Genomic DNA, 18,518 nt, shown 5'->3' with positions numbered 1-18,518 from the left:
GCGGGACCAGGGGGAGGCAGGCTTTGTAGTCAGGAGAGGCTGGGGGGCCTCTGACTCCTGCTGAGGGTGTGACTGGCTTATTGGGGTGACTGCCGGCTTTGGGGGGGAATGTCACTGTTTGACTCGGGGCTCTTACCAGAACAGCATGGGGAGCAGGGGAAGGGGATTTGCTAACTGCCCTTTGAGGCTCTCCTGGTTTCTGGTGTTACGGAGGCACCAGAATCAGGCCTTACTTTTAGCCTCCCTCCTACACCCGCTGGTGCAGATGTCAGATGACCCACGTCCGACTGCGGCTCGGCCAACCACTGGGTCGCCTCCAGCAGGCTTAACTCGGGAGCAACGTCAGAGGAAGGAGACGGGGCTGGAGGGAGGCCCAGCTGAGGATGGAGGCTCTCGGCGGCCTCGAGGACCAGATGAGACGGGGTGGGAAGCGAGCAGCTGGGAGCGGGCGGGAAAACGCCGCCGCCGCCCACGGTCTCGGCCCAGCGGCAGCCCAGGCGATGCTGGGGTGCGGGGTGCCCGGGAGGCTGGCCGAGGAGGATCGGCTCAGTTACAACGGCAAGAAGCAGGGTGACCGTGCTGCGGGGCTGGCTGGGGCAAGCGGTCTAAAGCCGATGGAAGACAGTGACGGATGTGACCCCGTGATGCGCGAGGCTGCGCCAACAGGGCGACGCGCACACCCAAGCACATGGGTGCGGCAGAGCCTGCCTGCTGTCCGCAGAGACACAGAGTTCGTGGGCACTGCCCGCAGATGGAAAAGGAGGGTTGGAAAAGTGAGTCCACGACGTTCTGGGGCCTCTGCCGCTGGGAGCCTTTCCTTCCGGAGGGAAGTCGGGTGGGGCCCATGTGTCTGGAAGACACTGATGAGTCCGTGGAGAATTTAAAAACCCCTTACCCCACCAACTGACCCTGAGATAGGGGGACTGTTCGAGATGATGCAGGTGGGCCCACCCTCTAAGGATAGCGAGGTTCCTTAGAGGTGAAAAAGGAGAGCAGAGGAGAGCGTCGGGCGAGCCCCCTCGAGCACTGAGTGGCCACTGCCAGCCTAGGTTTGGGGAACGGCGGTGAGCGCGACACACAGGCCGCCTCTAGGGTGGAAAAGTGTAGCGATGGTTCTCCCAGAGACCAGAGAAGGAAAGCAGGCCTGCAGGACCTATGCCTGCCTCCTGACCTCAGAACTGTAATCTGTTTTGTTTCTTAAAACAAGAAGAAAAAGAAAATAACAAGAACAGAAATCTGACGCTCGAGAAAACTCGCCACTCCCACTCTGCGGGAGTCTGTTTGAGGAAACACGCAGGTTGCTCCCAGAGGGTCTGCTCAGGTGTGTCCTCATGGCACCGGGAGCCGCGAGGGAGGCGGACAAGGAACCGTCAGGGCCTGGCGGAAACCCGGGAAGTGGAATCTCCACCTAGGCATCATGACACGTCCCATTTTTAGCAGCGCAGGGAGGTGGGCGGGAAGGGCGCGGCTCAGAACAACGCGCAGGGGCCTCTCCCGCTGTAAAACCCCACCCTGTGTGAACACGAGAAAAACAGCGGCATCAGTGACCGTTTTCGTGACCTTCTTTGTCCTCTGGTATATTTCAGACTTTTCTAAGTGAGCAGAAACTACTTTCAAATAAGGAAACTCTCCCAAGAATGCTGCCCATCCACCCCCACCCGCCCCTCACCATCTGTGTGTGACTGGGCCCTGCCCTGGCACCTTCTTCTGTGACCCCAGCACAGACCTCACCTCTGGCTACCAGCCAGACTGTGTTATAATGAGGAAGAACCTTTGAATTCTGTCACCTGAGTCAGTCACTAGAGGAATGCTGCTTCTAAGCTTAAATTATACATAATAGCCCAACTCTGGGAGCCCTGACTCACAGGTAGTGAGCATTTAAGCTAGAATTCCTTCATTTAGCTCACAGGAGACCTCCTGACCACACCTACCTGTGAATGTCTACAGGGAGGAGGAAATGAACACATCCCCTCTGAACCAGGAAATGTCTCACCTGACTCTATCCCCTTTCAGTGTAAGAGCAGCCTGGATTTTAACACAGACGAGACGGTTCTTTGGGGCACAAGTCTCCTATCGTCTCAGTTTGCTGGCTTTTTGAATACAGGCGCAACTCCTTGCCCTAACCACTCAGGCTCTCAGTTCATCAGCCTGTCATGCAGTGAACGATACAAGCCTGGATGCGGTAACAAGATCACCGGTGCTCAGTTCCACCTTCAGCCTGGCCGTGCTTCCCCAGGCCTGAGTATGGGCAACAGCTCAAAGGCCCCAGAAGGCTGGGCATGGAGGAGGTGGGTCCCTGGGGTGAAGGCTTCTCCCTCCCGGTTTCAGGCTGCAGTAAGCCCCCCACCCCCATCCAGGTGTCCTCCACCTTGCCCAGTAACGATGGTTACTGCAGCACTCAACACCCTCCTGCAACCCCTGCATGTGCCCGAGTCTGCAGGGGGCTCAATCCTTGGGCGCATCTGTTTCCCTGAAATCCCCTCCCACCAAATGCTTGTTTTAGAGCAGAATGGAGCCCCGAAGTGCACCGAGTTAACAGCCCCCAAGACGTCCACGTCCTAACACCTGGAGCTGTGAATGTCACCTCACACGCAAAGGGCTTGTGCAGATGAGAGCAGGAGGGTGGGTGGATGGGGAAGCTGTGTGGTCCTGAGACGAGGATCACCACGGTTACTGGGGACTCTGGACGCAGCCCCGAGGGCCTGACAAGTAGGCAGTGTGGGACTGCACCATCCACGGCGAGCGTTGCCGATGGAGCGAAGGGTCACAAACCCAGGGGCGCAGTGGCCTCCACAAGCTAGAAAAGCTCTTGCAGTGGGTTCCCCCTTAGAGACTTCGGGAGGAGCCAGTCCTGCTGACACCGTGACTGGGCCCAGGGAGACGCAATCCAGAGTCCCAAGAGGGTACACGTGTTGTCTCCAGCCATCGCAGCAGTAGCAAAGCACCACAGGACGCTGGCCAAGACCTGAACGACTGCCCACGACCCAAACAGGCCGCCGGGGGTGACCCACTGTGCAGGCTGTGGGGACACAGCCCTGAGCCGCCGGCCTACAGGCCTAAGCGACATCTGTTCTCAGAGCCCATCCTTGTCCAGAAATCCTTGGAGAGACGTTCCCTTCACGTCCACTCAGGCAGGGACAACAAAGCCAGCAGTGGGGTGTGCGGCCAAGGAGCAGGTGGGCTGGACGCTGGTCCCGCTCGGGGGTCAGGTGCTCGGCAGCTCTAGGGGCTGGGCGGGAGGGCAGGTGCTCTGATCCAACCAGCAGAGACTAGACACCAGAATTCTTCTGCAGAAATGTCTCCAGTTTAAAACTAGAATCTGTTAAAACTCTAAAACGCACAGTGGCTAAACGTCAGCTTTGCAGCTGGCTGCAGACAGAAGCGGGCCATGCTCTCCTGGGCTTCCTGGCCCGTCCACACTCAGACCTCGGGCCCAGCTTCTGCAGCAGGAGTGGGAGAGGCCTGGTCACCAAGCCAAGTGGTCCCAGAGGTCGGGGGAGCCTGCACTAGGTCACCGGTGGGAGCTTGCAAGTCCCCTGGCGGCACTGGGCTGGCGGAGGCCTGGAGCCCAAGCCTCTCAGAAAGCTGCGGTGGGGGAGGCAGGAGACGGGGAGCATTGGCTCCGGGGGGAGACTGAGGGGGGCCGGGGGATCCCCTGGGACTCTGACCTGCTCCAGGGTCCTGGGCGGCCTCCAGGTCTCCAGGCCGCACCAGCGCAGGGATGGGGAGGCCGCCCTTCCTGCACTCAAGGGGCCTCCGGCCGGTGGCTCTTGCGGTGGATGACCAGCTGGGACTTCCAGTCGAAGCTGTGGCCGCAGTCGGCGCAGAGGTGGCGCCGCTGGCTGGCGTGGCCCTTGCGATGGATAACCAGCTGCGACTTCCAGCTGAAGCTGTGGCCGCACTCCTCACAGGCGTAGCCGCGTGGGCCCGGGAGCGCGCGCGGGGGCGGGCCGGCCGGCGGCTTCTCTGTGCACGGGCCGCCGGCATGCGCGCGGCGGTGGATGACGAACACCGACTTCCAGTCGAAGGCCCCGCCACACTGAGTGCACGTGTAGGGCTTGCTCCTCGGCGGCGGCGGTGGCGGCGGGGCCTCGGGGCCGCCGGGCCGGCCCTCGCTCTCATCTCCTGGGGAGCAGAGGAGGCCAGGTCACCTGGGGACCCAGCACTGTCCAGCCGGGGCCGCCTGGGCGCCCCGCCCGCCCCCATCCTCCACCCCCGCCCCTGCCCTACCCGCACCTGCACCCCTACCCCCACCAAGGGACCTCGAGAGGTCACTCACCTGGGCGGAGGCTTCTCCGACCCTCGGATCCGGATCCGGAGCTCAGCGCCTCCGGCTGCAACTCGGTGCGCGACTCAGGCAGGGGGTGCGTCAACCCTGCTTGAGGTAGGGGGCCCATCAGGTGAGGGGTTCGCACGAATAAGGGGAGGGGGGGCCCTTGGGAAGCGCTGGGAGGCAAGGTGCGCCCAAGGGCCCAGAGAAGGAGAGGGGGCCTCACCCAGGGACACCACCGTGCCGTACTTCTCCAGCATCGCATCCCAGTTCAGCTCCTTCTGGGACGGCTCCAGGAGCCCCCACTCCTGCAGGGACACAACCCATCACCCACAGAACTGTCGACCCCGCACCCACCAGGCCGATCCTGGCCAGAGCCTTGCTGGTCCCCTGAGGGGTGGCAGGTTACCTAAGCCTCACCTGCTGAGATGGGAGCCACTGAGTGCCGCAGATGCAGGCCCAGGAAGGGAGCTGCCTCTTGGCTCACCAGTCACCCTCAGCTGCCCCACCCCAGGTTCTGGCCGCACAGAAGGAAGCTGAGGACCCCTGGATGGCCCTGGGACTGCGTGTGCTGCATGGAGCAAAAGGCCAGGGAATGGTAGGGACCCCAATCACCTCTCCCCTGCCTCTGGTTTCAAGGGTAACAGAGATCCTCAGGGAAAGTGCCCAGGGCCTCAGCAAACTTGCAGGGAGGCTGGAGAGCCAGAGGGCAGGCACGGCCTCGCACCTCCAGACACAGCCCGGCCAGCTGTGGTTGATGCAACTGGGCCTTCAGGCTGCGGCTGGGTCCTCTCGAGCTTCTCAGTGCGGAAAGGGTTAGGAACAGTGTCACTGGGAAAGGACAAGACCCTGCTGCCTGCACTCAGGACCCAAGCCCTGAGTGGCAGGGGCTTCCACGCCCAGCTGGCTGTAGCTGAGGGCTGACTGGCCTTGGATGAAGTTCCCGGGCCATTTCCTGGTAAAAGTGTCTCTATTCTGACCTCGGGTGTGCAGGGAGGCCAGACTGCTGGGTGTCACTCAGGCTTTCCTGCCACACTGGGGACCCTGTCCGCTCTGCACATGCCCATGAGGGTTCACCCCGGGTGCCGGCACAGGACTCCTGCCAACCTCCGTCTCACGTCTGTAAGTGCGAAGCCCACCTCTGCCAGTTCCCATCACTCTAAACCAGGTTCCCAGTTCCCTGAGACCAGAATTCTTTCCAAGCACTGTTCTGTCCCCCACGCCCTGCCAGGGGTACCCTGATACCAACTCCACTTCGCGGCAGCAGAGAGGACAAGAAGCACTCGCCAAGGAGCCTGGACAGCCGGCAGGACAGAGAGCAGCCCGAGGACACCCTCTTCCTGCAGCGGGGCTGCACTCGCCAACCGGGGGCTGCTCACCTGAAGCCGGGGTGGCTGGAAGGGTGCGGAGGTCGGTTCCTGTTGTTCGACGTGCTCCTTGTGGGACTGGGCTGGAGGTGGGGGGCTGGAGGATGCTAGGAAGCCAGGCAGGCAGGGGTCAGGGGCTGTCCCTGCGAGCCAGGGCAGGCAAGGAGCTGGCGTTGGTGCTGTAGCCTGGGCCCTCCTCTGGCAGCAGGAAGGCATGCTCTTTGTGTGCCAGGCACACGGCAGGCAGCCAGCCAGCCCTTCCCTCCAGCCTCCGAGGGACCCAGTCCTTGTGAGGCCCGCCTCCCACCTGGGGATGCCAGACCCACTCCAGGAGCCCCCAGTCTCCGCACAACCTCTCCTGGACTCCCCCCTCACACTCTCAAGGGGCCCCAGCCCTCGTGCACCCGCACCTCACCTGTCTCCTGCACGTAGCCATCAGGCTCCTCCTTCACGCTGCATCTGAGGTGGGCACTGCCCTCCATCTGGGCACCCTTTGGCGCCTCCCCAGAGGCTTCCCTGAGGGACTCCACTGTCCCTGAGGGGTGGACACCCCCCAGCGACTCCTCTGTCTTCTGTGTGGCTGGGAGCACAGCTTGCTTCAGGACGTGTGCTGTAATCTGCGGGGGGGAGGGAGGGTCATTGGGGTGCTAGGTTCACTCTGTCCCTCAGAGAAGCCACCACCACCACACTCACCCAGCCCAGAAGCTGCCCAGGGTCACGCTGTAGGTCTTCGACCAGGACAACGGCCTCCTCAGGGCTGCCTGGCTGCTGGCCCCGCACCCAGGCCTGAATCTCAGGGGGCAGCGCCCCCAGGAACTGCTCTAGCACCAGCAGGTCCAGTATCTCCTCCTTGGAGTGCGCCTCGGGCTGGAGCCACTGGCGGCACAGAAACTGCAGCCGGGCCAGGGCCACCCGGGGACCGGCCACCTCCTGGTAGCAGAAGCCCCGGAAGCGCTGGCGTGCCATCTCAGGATCCTCTGGGGTGGCCTCGGGGTCCAGAGAAGGCAGACTCGGGGGACCCAGTGAGGATGGCATTGTGAGGGGAATCTTCTTGGAGCCACCTGCAGGAAAGAGGGGTCAGAGTGCCAGCCACAAGGCCACAGCCAAGGTGAGGCAGCTGCGTGCAGACAGCCCCAGCCCAGGGGTGGTGGTGGTGCTGCTGATGTCTGGACAGAGAGGACCCTAGTGTGGGGATGCTCGACGCTGAACTGAAGAAAGTTTCGTGGAAGGAAAGGTCACAAGAGCTGGAACTAAGAGCAGAAGGAAGCCTTGGGAACCACTTGGAGTCGGATGGAGCTTCCAGGGAACAGCTAGATGATGCTGAGCGCAAGGCCAGGGGAACTACCCCAGGCTTCCAGGCTCAGGCCGAGAAGCCGAGAGTGGGGGAGCCAGGGTGAGACCAGGCTACCCGTCTCCTCCATCTCCGGGTCACGTTGATTCAACAGAGGCACCCCGAGAAGCTGACCTGCGCCACGGCCGAAGCAGGGGCCGACGTGGACCCTGAGACACCGTGATCGCTGACACCGGACAGCTGTGCGTGACTCACACCGTGTGGACCGTACTTGTGAAAGGCGGAAGCCAAGCAAACCACAGCCTAGGGCTGTATGGGGCGCTCCGCGGGCCACCGGGTCCCGGCCCTGAGGGTCCGCAGGAAGACGCGTCCACATGGGGGGGGGCCTCTCCGACAGGCTGGACCGGGCCCTACCCCCAAAGCTAGACTTCCACAGACGGGGGTCCTCCGCAAGGAAGGGACGGCGCCACAGACGGAGGAGGGGCCCAGATGAAGGCTCGGGGGCAGGGCGCCCCGCGCGCGTCGGGTGGCGGCGGGAGGGGCCCGCGCGCATCGGGCGGCGGCGGGAAGGGCTCGTGCGCCTAGCCCGCCGGCGCTCACCCCGCCATCCCGAGCCACTGAGGTGAGCGGCCCCGCCCCCTTCCGCGGGGTCCCCCCCAACATGGGCCAGCCCCTCGAGCGTTGCCCCGGCGACGCGGCCCTGGCCAATCACGCGTCTGCTCTGAGGCCCCGCCCCTCCCGCTGCCCCATCAGCCTGCCCTTCGCGCGTTGCCTCGGCGACGCCGCCCTGGCCAATCACACGTCTGCCCCGAGTCCCCGCCCCCTCCCGTCGGACTACGTTTCCCATGAGCCTCAGCACGCGAGCAGAGGAGCGGCCTCGGAGCAGGTGCTGTTTCTCGGAGGCCTCGAAAGACTGAGGGGCGCCCCGTTCCTCCGAGTGGCATCTGCGGCGCCGCGGGCTTCGGGGGGCTCCCGCCCTGTCCCAGCCGCCGCTCTCCCTTTGCACCCGCTCCCGAAGACTCACCAACTGCAGAGATGGACGGGACCTCCGGACGTTGCGCATGAGCACAGCAGGCCGGCACCTATTGGCCGAGAGGTGAGGCGGGGCGGGGCGTGACCTCTCGGCCAATCAGGCTGGCGCTCCGCCCGGGAGCTCTCCCTGCAACTTCCTTCTGGGCGCGGGCGGTCGCCCTGGTTACCGCGGGAGCACAGCGGCCCGCCTCCCGCTATTTCCAAGGCGACCGCCGGAGCGTGGCCCTGCCCTCCCGGGCGGCCGGAAGTTTCCCAGAGACTCGCCTCTCGGGGTCCCAGGAGGAAGCAGGGGGCTGCCGGGAAGGCTAGCCTAACCCATGGGCGTTCTCCGCCTTCCCCAGGAATTTCTCCAGCGAGGATGGCACTGGGGTCCGTCATTCGACTACCACTGAGCGCCCTGCGGGTGTGTGGGGACAGCAGGCACTCATCTGCTGATGAGGAAACTGTCCCGTAATCTATATTCTCAGACTCTCAGACGTGCCTTCAGCTAGATCAGTCCTGCAAAGAAAGGGCTCTTCCACCATCTACCATGTGGGGAGAGCTGGAGCTCTAAGAGCCTATTCGGGAGCTTTCCCTCAGTCATGTTTGTTTTGGGTCTACCCTTCCAGAGGGCTGCTGGTTTTCAGGCCTTCTGGATTTCTACAGCGTGAGCCTGGTGGGATCACCCTGCACGTCCGCCAGCGCCAACTCAGTATTTGGCTTTTCCCCAAATCGGTACTAGCTCCTCGATTTCCACCCGCGTCTAGCTTCCGCATGCCATTGCCTCCTCTTTCACGATCCTACTTGCGGGTTTGTATTTTATTTACTTATTGGCCACACCACGCAGAATGTGGGATCCTAGTTCCCCAACTAGGGATCGAACCCTGGGCCCCCAGCAATGGAAGCTTGATGCCAGGAGCCAGCGTGAGGAACTCCGCCCATGGCAAAGGTCATGAGGAAGGAGGCTTCGGCAAGGCGGGATCGAGCCTCAGGAAACCCCCTGTTCCCGAGCACCTACCCCTCAAACCAGAGTCTGCCTACTTTACTGTTTCACACTCTCACCTATACACCTCTGACTTTACGGCGGGGCTGACCCGCCATTACCTCTCTCAGAGAAGGAGTTAACTTACAGCTCCAAGTCAATAAAAATTCCTGGGCGTGACAAGAGTGTTTCAACTTATGAACTCCTCTGAAGGTTATCTAGCCTGCCTGTACAGTTTCGTCCGGCCACATGTAATTGTTTACAGCCTCCCAATCGTGGAGGCACGAGATGTTTTAGACTTTCTAAAGGCAGATTCTTTGGGGAAGTTAGAAATTATTGGTATAGTGGGTTGGTTAGGAATTATATTGGTGAAGGGTTTTTCATTTGTTGTGCCAATAATTGCTAACTCCCTGCCCTGGGTGTGACAAGGGTGTCTCAGGTCAAACCTCTCTGCTGACAGACTAGCTTGTGTGACAACCTCTCAACCATAAACAGCACAGAGAGTTTGGAGTATTTTGAAAGTCTTGGTTAGCATAGGGCTTTTCTCATTGTTGAGTCAATGATTGCTGCCAGGCCTCCATATCCTTAGGCACCTGGGAATATATTAATGTATTTGGAATATAGAAAAGGAAATATAGTAGTTTTTGATGTTAGCAATACTAGACCTTTTGAGTTAATGAATTTTCTCTTTTGTTATAGATCACTTTACTTTGTTACAAATCACTGTGTCCTTGCTATGCAAAAATGTAACTTTATCACTATCTTAAGACTAAATAGATCTTAAGGGGAACATTGGTGAAGGGTTTTCATTTGTTGGGCTGATGTTTGCTGCTAAATCTCCATATTCCCTGCCCTTATAATGAATATAACTAGCATATAGGAGAAATAAGTATTAACCTTTAAGATTAATCATGTTAACCTTAGGTTAAATAAATTCCTTTCTTAGTTGTAACCCACTACACCCTCACCCTATAGGAATGCAACTTTATCTGGTACCTTCAGAGGGTGGCGCCTGGTTTAGGAAAAAACACCCTTGGAAAAAATAAGTTTTCTGGTTAACTGACCGTTATCAGAAAGAGTCGTAAAATGTCAGCAGGCCTCATGGCCAGAAGATGATGTAAAATCCCTAAGACTTTTTTTTATACATTTATGTGAAGCACCTGCTTTTGATAAAGGTCAGGACTGCTGACTCCCGCGTGACTTTAAAATTTCCATTTGTCTCTGTGTAACAAAAGGTATATAAGCAAACCTAAAAAATAAAGAAATCAGATCAGTTTCTGGAAAGACTGGTTCCCCCGTGTCATTCTTTGTTGCTCCCCGTTTTTCTGGCTGAATTCCCATCTGGAGTGTGGGTGCTCACCATGTCTATTTACTTGCCCCGGCTTTTAAGTTCCACGCGAGAAGGAGCCCAAGGAGGGGCACCTTCTGATATTCAAGTGGCGCCAGTGGCCCAACGTAGATGGTGCAAATTCCTTGTCTTGGAGTTTTATTGGTATCCCACGTAAACCAAGTTATTCAGCCTCTTTTTCTCCACTAATATTTCCTACTACACTATCCATTTCTAATCTCTCTTTATATCTGTAATTAAATAAGTTTTTTCCTAGGACGCCGATTCCGTCTCCCCTTCGAATTACCCTGGATCCACCGGGGCTGGACCCTGGCAAGTGGCGCCTGACCACTGTACTGCCAGGGAATTCCCAAAGGTTAGTGTTTCAAACGCTCCCTGTGGTTTCAGTGGGTTTCTGGACCAAGTAAGATGCATGTGTTCAGTCCATCACCTTGACCTAGAAAGCCCACAAAAACTTACAGTCATAACACATTCAGGGTTAAGCAGAGCGGTCAGCCTGGCAGGACACAGCCCAACATGACCACAAAGGTTTGGAGGACAACTCTGGGGCCCAGACATAGGAGCAGGGGGCACCCCTCGGTACTGGGAGGGTGGACTCGAGGAGGGTGGAGGAGCTGGGGTAGTAGGGGCCAACCACATGGCAAGAAAAGCTCAGTGAAGCAGGAAGCAGGCTGGACAGGGCGCCAGGCCTGGCTTGAGGGGTCAACAGGGCTCAGCAGGGCTCAGGGTGGAAACCAGGTTCCAGGAGCTTCTGAGATGCAACAAAGGTTGCATGTGACTGGCTCTCTGGGAACCTGTTTGATACTCAACAGGCACCTTTGCTCTGAATCCCACGGGCTCCTACCACAGCACTCTGTGAGCTGTGGGGTTTGCCTGCATCGCACAGCCACACCAACAGACCCCGATGTGACCTGCTCAATGCTCCCTCATGGAGGCCCGCCTAGCAGGAGACAAGACAGAGCCAGCCAAGGCAAGGACCAGGGCAGAGAGGCTGGGCCCAAGACGGCTGGACACTGGCTCAGAGGACCTGCCGCTGAGGAGTCTTGGGGAGCCTGGCCCTGTGTGACCCCTCTCCCTACCCACAAGTCTCTTTCCTTCAGACTTGTGAGGTTTCAGGGGTGGCAGCCCGCTGGCAGGTGGAGACTTGAGGGTATCATGTCTCTGACCTCACACCTGTGAGGTCTTGAGGTGATGGAGCTGGAGCGCTCACTGGGCTGGGGTCAACCTTCTGGATCACCACATATGGCCACAGCCTCAGACTCCAGGGTCTGGGCCCACAAGGGCTCATCTCCCAGCAGAGCTGCAGTGTGGGGCAGCCCCGCCCCATCTGGGTCCCCGACTGCTCAGGGAACAGACAGGCTGCACCTCTACCCTGCAGCCCCTCACAGGGACCAGGCCGGAAGCCAGGGCCCTGCAGCCCTGCGACAACATGTGTGCATCATGCTGAGATGAAACCCACTCCAGGCCAACTTTGTTCATGTTTCTAAAAAGAAACCTTTATTAGGGAGTCTCTCTGGTCTCTGTCTTATCAGAACCTTCTGAACCACGACCTGGAGGCTGAGGCTGAGCCTGCGGACCTGCACAGTGCCGTGCAGAGTTTAAAATGTACCTCCAAGCCATAATTTCTAGTCTTTTCCCCCTCCAATAAATGCACTATTAACTTCCCTGGAGGTGAGACCCCGGGTGGAGATGCCCCAGGTGGAAGGCCACAAGAAGCCAACCGGGCCCCCAGCCCATTTGTCTGCCTCAGTGTCCTACCAGGTGGGCTGTGGCACCCTGGGGAGGGGTCTCAGAAGGGCGCCACACACAGCTTCAGGTGGTGGCAAGTCTTCAGCCCCATGAGGGGGGCACAGGCAGGCACACAGCCACTGGATCCCACAGAAGCAAGTGGCCCACCTGCCTCCTCTGAACCTGTTGCTGTGGTCACCTCCCGTCAGCGCAGTGGGGCTGGAGAGGCTCGGATGGTGCTGACTTTAGGGAGGGCAGGAGGTAGGAGCTAAGCCGGGACCACAATCTGAGTGAACAAGCATAGCCAGGAAACCGGCACTATGAATCTTGCCCCCCAGCTCCCTGGGGACTCTCCTCCTCCTGAGGGTCGGCCTCGTGCAGGGAGCCAGGCAGGCTTCACCCTCCAAGCTGGCAGGCTAAGGGTGGGGTGAAGGGGCGAGCTCTCTGCGCCTCAGCCTCCTCTGGAGAGTGGGGACCCCAGCCACAGCAGCCCCTCAGCGCTGTCAGGAGAAACCGCCGCAGGCAGAGGCGGAGCTGGCGGGAGCCTGCGGGGATTGCAGACTGCCGTCAGCAGCCTCAACGTTTTCTCTTCCCCGGAGGTGGGAGCGGAGGCTCAGAGCCCAGCCACTGGTTCTAAAGCCAACAGCCACCTCCCACAAGGCCTCCTGTCCACGGGCCTGCTCCCAGGAAGCCTGGGCTGAACTGAGGCCTGGGGTGGGGGATCTCCCGGTGGCGGGGGTGCAACGGTTCTCTACAAAGCCTCTAGTTTGGGTGGAAACCTCGGAAATGTCTCCAGACCACCTCCACGCCCCCCAGCACCTCCCGTTCTGGTACCACAGTGAAGACACGCGTGAACCGGCAGCACCCTGCAGGCCTACCCCGTCCTTTCTGCAGCCAGACCGCTTGAGGCTGGACGGGTGAGCTGTGGCCGACAAGCGGCAGATCTCGTCACCAGGTGCAGGAGGAACCCCAGTGCCCGCGCCGAGCTCCTCCAGAGTGGAGGCCTCTGCGGAGGACCGGGCCTTTGTGCGTGGAAGGGCCCAACCACCAGCCGAGGAAGGTCGGGCCGCGCCCTCAGGCCTCAGTGGTTCTCAGGATGGTAGCTGGGCCCGAGGTGGCGGGGCTCCGGCTTCCCGCCCCAGCGCACCCTCGGGCGATGCCCCCGAAGGTGGCCTGGCCGGGGGGCGGGGGCCGGCCCGGGGCCGCCGCGCCGACTTCTCGCCGGTGTGGAGCCTCTGGTGGTGGAAGAGGGCCGGGCGCTCGCGAAAGGCGCGGCCGCAGTGCGCGCACACGAAGGGCTTCTCGCCCGTGTGGATGCGCCGGTGGCTGAGCAGCACCGCGCCCTTGGCGAAGGCCTTGCCGCAGTCCGCGCAGCGGAAGGGCCGCTCGCCCGTGTGCAGCAGCCGGTGCTGCCGCAGGTTGGAGCTGTGGCTGAAGGCGCGGCCGCACTGCGGGCAGGCGAAGGGCTTCTCGCCCGTGTGCACGCGCCGGTGCTTGAAGAGCGACGAGCCCTGGCTGAAGGCGGCCCCACAGAGCGCGCAGGCGAAGGGCTTCTCGCCCGTGTGCGTGCGCTCGTGCTGGATGAGGTGCGAGTTGCGGCAGAAGCTGCGGCCGCAGCGCGCGCACGCATAGGGCCGGCCGCCCGCGTGGATCTTGCGGTGCTGGCTGAGGTTGGAGCGGTGGCTGAAGGCTTTGCCGCACTCGGCACAGCGGAAGGCCTTCTCAGCCGTGTGGATGCGCTGGTGCCGCACCAGCGACGAGCTGTGCCGGAAAGCCTGCCCGCAGGCCGGGCAGCTGTAGGGCGTCTCCCCGCTGTGGATGCGCTGGTGCTGCGTCAGGTGCGACGTCTGGCTGAAGGCCTTGCCACACTGCGTGCACTCGTACGGCCGCTCCCCGGTGTGTGTGCGCAGGTGCTTGAGCAGGTCGGAGCTCTTCACGAACACCTTGCTGCACGCCCTGCACTCGAAAGGCTTCTCCCCGGAGAGGAGGCCGGGCCCGGGCTGCAGCGCCTCACCGAGCTCGGCCCAGCCAGGTGGCCCACGCCAGGCCGGGCCCATTCCTCGCGCTCCTGGAGGCCCCGGCACTCTTGAGAAGGCTCCCCCGGGGGCCTCGCGTGCCCAGGGCTTCCGCCGCTCCGACACCCGGGGCGGCTGGCTGGGCGCGGGGTGCTCTGTGAGGGCCTTGTCCCCGGGCGGCGGCCGCAGAGAAGAGGTCAACCGGAGGCTCACGCTGGCGTCGCCACTGCCCGGCCCCAGCCGGAGCCTCTCCCAGTAGATCACAGACACTCCAGTGGGTCTCCTCTCCCGGGAAGGGGAGATGCCGCGCCGACCCTCAGGGATCTTCCCGTTCTCATAGGCCCCCGCGGTGTGGAGGACCCTGGCTGGCGCCAGAGGGGAACCATCCCCGAAGGCCCCTGGAAACGGGGCTTCTCCAGAAACATCATTGTCCTCCACCAGAGGAGGGGAGCCTGCAGGCACAGAAATGGTGGACGACTGGGTCATCCTGGGCAGGCTGCGGGGGTGGGCGAGGGGACCCCAGACTCAGAGTGGATGAGGGGAAGGGACAGGGGCCTGACTCCCTTCAGGGGCAGAGCTGGCCCCGGGGTTCTCCCGGGCCACTCTGTTCCTCACTCACCAACTCTGGTACTGACTGCCTGAGCCCTAGTACCTGCTGACTGCCTCTCCCGTGCAGGACCCCACAAAGACCAGACCGCAAGAGATCTGGGCAAGCCTGTGTCCCCACTGCCTGGAACGGAGCTGGCCACCCCAAGTGCTCAAGAAACCATGCACCCGTAAATAAATGGCCTCACGGATGAGGTGGCGAGGGAAGACTGGAAGGGTCTGAGGCTACACACACTGGCCGAGGGTGGGACTCTGGGCAGGTCTCCCCACAGCCTGGGGGCAGCCCCAGAGCCACCCTCAAGGGTAGCCAAAGTCGGAGCCTCTAGAAGAGGCTGAAGGTGAACAGTCAGGAGGGTGGGAAGCCAGAGAGGACCGCGTCAGGGAAGGGAGGCGGACGGAGCCAACTCAAAGGCTAGCCTTCAGCCCACACCCCAAGCCCCACTCACTGTGGCGGGGCCTCCTCTGGGCATCCCGGGCCAGGGTCACGTCCGCCCCACTGAGAACCCAGGGCTCGTCACCGCGCTCCAGCTGCGTGACCACACGGGGCCGGGACACAGACAGGCCTGCAGGAGAAGACAGGCGAGTGAGGGGCAGACGGAGGGGCCAGGGCTTCGCGGGACACAGACGGCACCCTCTGTGAGGATGAGGAGGCCGAGGGCACACCCCAGGGCAGGGTCACACCTCCTCCCACGAGCAAGGAAAACCGTGCTTGCAGCAATAGCAGGGGACTGAGTGCTGAGACACCACAGCTAACAGGGATGCTCGGCCAGCGGGCCCGCGGCTGCTCCCAGGCTGCCAGGCGGAGAGAGGTTAGTGCTGGCAGCCCAGCCTGGCTTCGTGTGGGGACCCAGAGCTTACCCAGCGAGGCCAGGAGGGCAAAGTTCTCCAGCATCACCCGGCGGTACAGAGCCCTCTGCGCTGTATCCAGGAGCCCCCATTCCTCCTGGGAGAAGTGCACGGCCACATCCTCAAAGGCCATCAGGCCCTGCCAGAGCCCAAAGGTGGACACAATGAAGCTATGGCTGTGTGACCCAAGACCCAGCTCTCTGCCCCGAAGGCTACCTCTGCACACGTCTCTCAGCTGCTACCCACCCCCCCCACAACAAGGCTCTGCAGGTGGAATGCCCCTCACCTGGCTGAGCCCCTCCACCTTTCTTATCCAGGCCATAGATGCCTCTTTAACCCCGCCTGGTCATCTACATGAGGAAGCCAGAGGAAGCCCCAAGGGAAGCCCCTGGTGCCCACCCATTCTCCAGCCTTTGCAAATGCTGACCCACCCCAAAGGTGCCCCCGCTGCTCCTGTACAAGTAACTGCAAGTGACGGCAGCAGAGCCCCCAGGACCTGCCCATCCCTGCAGGGATGCCCTCTCCTGCTGAAACATTTCGAGGCTGCTCTTTGAACTGGAGGGCTGGCTGATCCCCTGCAGTCGCCATAGGCAAGATCCCAAGGACCTGGCGGGCACACAGAAGCCACTTCCCTCCTCCCTCCACAGTCAGAGCTCCTCTATTTCCTCCTCACTCAGCTGCCGCCTCCTTTCCCTCAGCCACCTGCCAGACTTCCCCCAAGAGCCCCAGGACTGCCAGCCATTTCCATCTCCCTAGAGCCCTAAGCATCCATGCCTGTCCCTGGCTGACTCCATGAGATCCCCTCCTCCTACGTTTGATTCCCAGGCTCGGCCTCGCTCAGGACACCTGGACACTGTCGTTGAACAGCTACAATTCCAAGTCCATGTGACACCTCCACTCTAAGATACCACAGACTCTTCCCAACTTCCCCTTAAACCTACTTTCCCTTCAAATGCCTAATTTTGTCTACAGCCCCTCCTTCCCCCCTCCCCAACTCTGTCCCACTGAGTGACAGTTGTCACTGACACAGTCCCAAGGCAAGGACGTAATCAAGGGTTTTCCATTTCAGGCCAAGCTCCCAAATCCTGGCCCCACACCTGCATCCTGCGGGGTGCTCCGCGGAAAACCTTAGAATGGCCCTTCCATTGGGCACTCACGCACATCCCATTTGCTACACCAGCCTATCTACACAGAATTCTCCTCTCCACTGCCCGGACTCTGCTGCAGCCTGCTCCTTGCACAGCGCCACTCTCTCTGCTGCCCTCCACCCAGAAAACAATGGGAAACCGAAAAACTCATGACTTAAAGCATGTCCAGTCTCCCAGTGCCCTGGGACAGTCTTAACTCCTCGGCCTGTCCTTTCGGACATATCCTCTCCCGGTCCCGCAGTTTCGGTTTCGGAAGCGCCTACACTCAGGCTTCCCTCCTAGCTTTTGTACACGGGGCAACGTCCCCTCGGAAGTTCTACTCACCCCTCACCCCCTTAGCTGCAAGAGGTGGGGATCCCACGAGTGCACGCCCAACCGGCCAGAACACCAGGGCCTAGGGCGAAGCGCGAGAGGAAGACATCACGTGAAGTGCCTCCCCGGCTCGGGGCTCTGGTCCCTGGAAGAGGCAAAGTGGGGTGGGGCTCCCGGGCTCTCGCTACTCACCTGCTCCTGGTCAGGCTGCGCCGCCGCCGCCATTGGAACCTGCAGAAAGGGCGGGCGCCCAGACGCGGGCCTCAATCTCCCCGTCCGTCAAGGGCGCCGCGTCGGGGCTGCGTGGAAACCAGAGAGCGCGCGGCTCGGCGGCAGCCCACGCGGAACCCGGGGAAACTGAGACTGGCTACGAGTCGTGAGCCTCCTGGCTCCGCCGCCCGCGCCTCGGGTCTCCTCCCGCGCGTCCTCGCTGCCCGCGCCTCGGGTCATAAGACCCTCCAGCCAAGCCGGCCGCGACCCTGCGCTCTCCGGCCGTCACCGGCGTGGCCCGACACCGGTAGCCAAGTGACAGTCCCAGGCGCCCGAAGTCCAATCTCGTGAGCTCTCATTGGCCCGTGGCGCGTTGCGGACGCACGCGCAGAGACTTCGGGGAGGCGTGGCTTCCTCCTGCCTGCAGGCACGGCGGGCGGGGCCCTCCTGTCTCCACGGCAACGGCAAAGCGTCACCGCGAGGGACGCTGGGAAGTGGAGTAGCCGGCCGTCCAGCTGCCTGTATTATTGATGGTTTGTAAATCCTTGTATTGTAAGAGATAGCATCCATTTTGGCGTTCAGTTCAGTCGCTCAGTTTGTGTCCGACTCTTTAAGACTCCATGGACTGCAGCACACCAGGCTTCCCTGTCTATCACCATCTCCCGGAACTTGCTCAAACTCAAGTCCATCTAGTTAGTGATGCCATCCAACCATCTCATCCTCTGTGGTCCCCTTCTCCTGCCTTCAGTCTTTCCCAGCATCAGGGTCTTTTCCAATGAGTCAGTTCTTCGCATCATATGGCCAAAGTATTGGAGCTTCAGCTTCAGAATCAGTCCTTCCAACGAATATTCAGGACTGATTTCCTCAATACAATTAGTATTTGGGCTTAAATTTTGCTCACCTTGATACTGAAGAAAATCTAACGTATATCTGGGTAGGACTTGTTTCCTGCCATTCTTGTACACAAAAAATATTTAAGTCCCATTTGGGGTGCACCTTGAACCCACGTCTGGACTACAAACCCAGCCTAAACCCATATATTGGGACTCAAACACAAGGTCTTTTTCTATTTTCCTGGCTTCATGGCATAGCACAAGGGATCCCTTCAACCAGGGATCAAACCTGCACCCCCTGCAATGAAAGCACGGAGGCTTAACCACTGGACTGCCAAGTAAGTCCCAACCCATGGTCATTCAATTGAGATCACACACCGGGTCTCCGGATTCAATGAAGTTCAGGTTCTTTATGTCTCATCGCGGAAAGAATTCAGTGAGATACAAAAATGATAGGTAAGATTTATCTAGAAACACACTCCCTAAATAGAATGCAGTCGGCCTCAACAGGCCAGAACGACCATGGGAGAAACACTCCACAGCGTGGGCCA

The 18,518-nt window shown here is 60.6% G+C and overlaps 2 protein-coding genes across 3 annotated transcripts; both read right to left on the bottom strand.

Moving 5' to 3' along the window:
- Positions 1 to 1,550: 1,550 nt before the first annotated feature.
- ZNF446 (zinc finger protein 446) lies at positions 1,551 to 7,991 on the bottom strand. The gene is made up of 7 exons (XM_069552506.1): positions 7,103 to 7,991; positions 6,331 to 6,698; positions 6,053 to 6,254; positions 5,650 to 5,780; positions 4,497 to 4,578; positions 4,280 to 4,375; positions 1,551 to 4,125 (listed from the first exon to the last, which is right to left on the bottom strand). Exons 1-7 carry the CDS (start codon positions 7,989 to 7,991, stop codon positions 3,746 to 3,748), a joined length of 2,148 nt encoding a protein of 715 aa, XP_069408607.1. The 3' UTR covers positions 1,551 to 3,745.
- Positions 7,992 to 11,739: 3,748 nt separating this feature from the next.
- ZNF324 (zinc finger protein 324) lies at positions 11,740 to 18,451 on the bottom strand. Of its 2 annotated transcripts, none has more exons than XM_069552294.1 (4): positions 17,117 to 18,451; positions 15,477 to 15,603; positions 15,065 to 15,181; positions 11,740 to 14,464 (listed from the first exon to the last, which is right to left on the bottom strand). In XM_069552294.1, the coding sequence occupies exons 1-4, from the start codon at positions 17,147 to 17,149 to the stop codon at positions 13,089 to 13,091; spliced, it is 1,653 nt and encodes a 550-aa protein (XP_069408395.1). In that variant the 5' UTR covers positions 17,150 to 18,451; the 3' UTR covers positions 11,740 to 13,088. The 2 variants fall into 2 exon arrangements, with proteins under 2 accessions (XP_069408395.1, XP_069408396.1); XM_069552295.1 differs by lacking the exon at positions 17,117 to 18,451 and adding an exon at positions 16,937 to 17,001.
- Between the last annotated feature and the right edge of the window lie 67 nt (positions 18,452 to 18,518).

Source organism: Ovis canadensis, chromosome 14, assembly GCF_042477335.2.
Source record: "Ovis canadensis isolate MfBH-ARS-UI-01 breed Bighorn chromosome 14, ARS-UI_OviCan_v2, whole genome shotgun sequence".
Classification (NCBI taxonomy): Eukaryota; Metazoa; Chordata; class Mammalia; order Artiodactyla; family Bovidae; genus Ovis; species Ovis canadensis.
The sequence above is the reverse complement of the archived record's forward strand: the minus strand, read 5'-3'. Positions and strand labels throughout refer to the sequence as shown.

Excerpts from the sequence above, each read along its gene's own strand:
- ZNF446 (XM_069552506.1), bottom strand. The coding sequence starts at position 7,991 with ATGCGCAACGTCCGGAGGTCCCGTCCATCTCTGCAGTTGGTGAGTCTT. Across the intron at positions 4,579-5,649 it reads TCCAGCCACCCCGGCTTCAG|GAGTGGGGGCTCCTGGAGCC; the intron begins GTGAGCAGCCCC and ends GTGTCCCTGCAG. Across the intron at positions 4,376-4,496 it reads CGGCACGGTGGTGTCCCTGG|GGTTGACGCACCCCCTGCCT; the intron begins GTGAGGCCCCCT and ends TACCTCAAGCAG.
- ZNF324 (XM_069552294.1), bottom strand. The coding sequence starts at position 17,149 with ATGGCGGCGGCGGCGCAGCCTGACCAGGAGCAG. Across the intron at positions 15,182-15,476 it reads TGCCCTCCTGGCCTCGCTGG|GCCTGTCTGTGTCCCGGCCC; the intron begins GTAAGCTCTGGG and ends CTTCTCCTGCAG. Across the intron at positions 14,465-15,064 it reads CCAGAGGAGGCCCCGCCACA|GCTCCCCTCCTCTGGTGGAG; the intron begins GTGAGTGGGGCT and ends CTGTGCCTGCAG.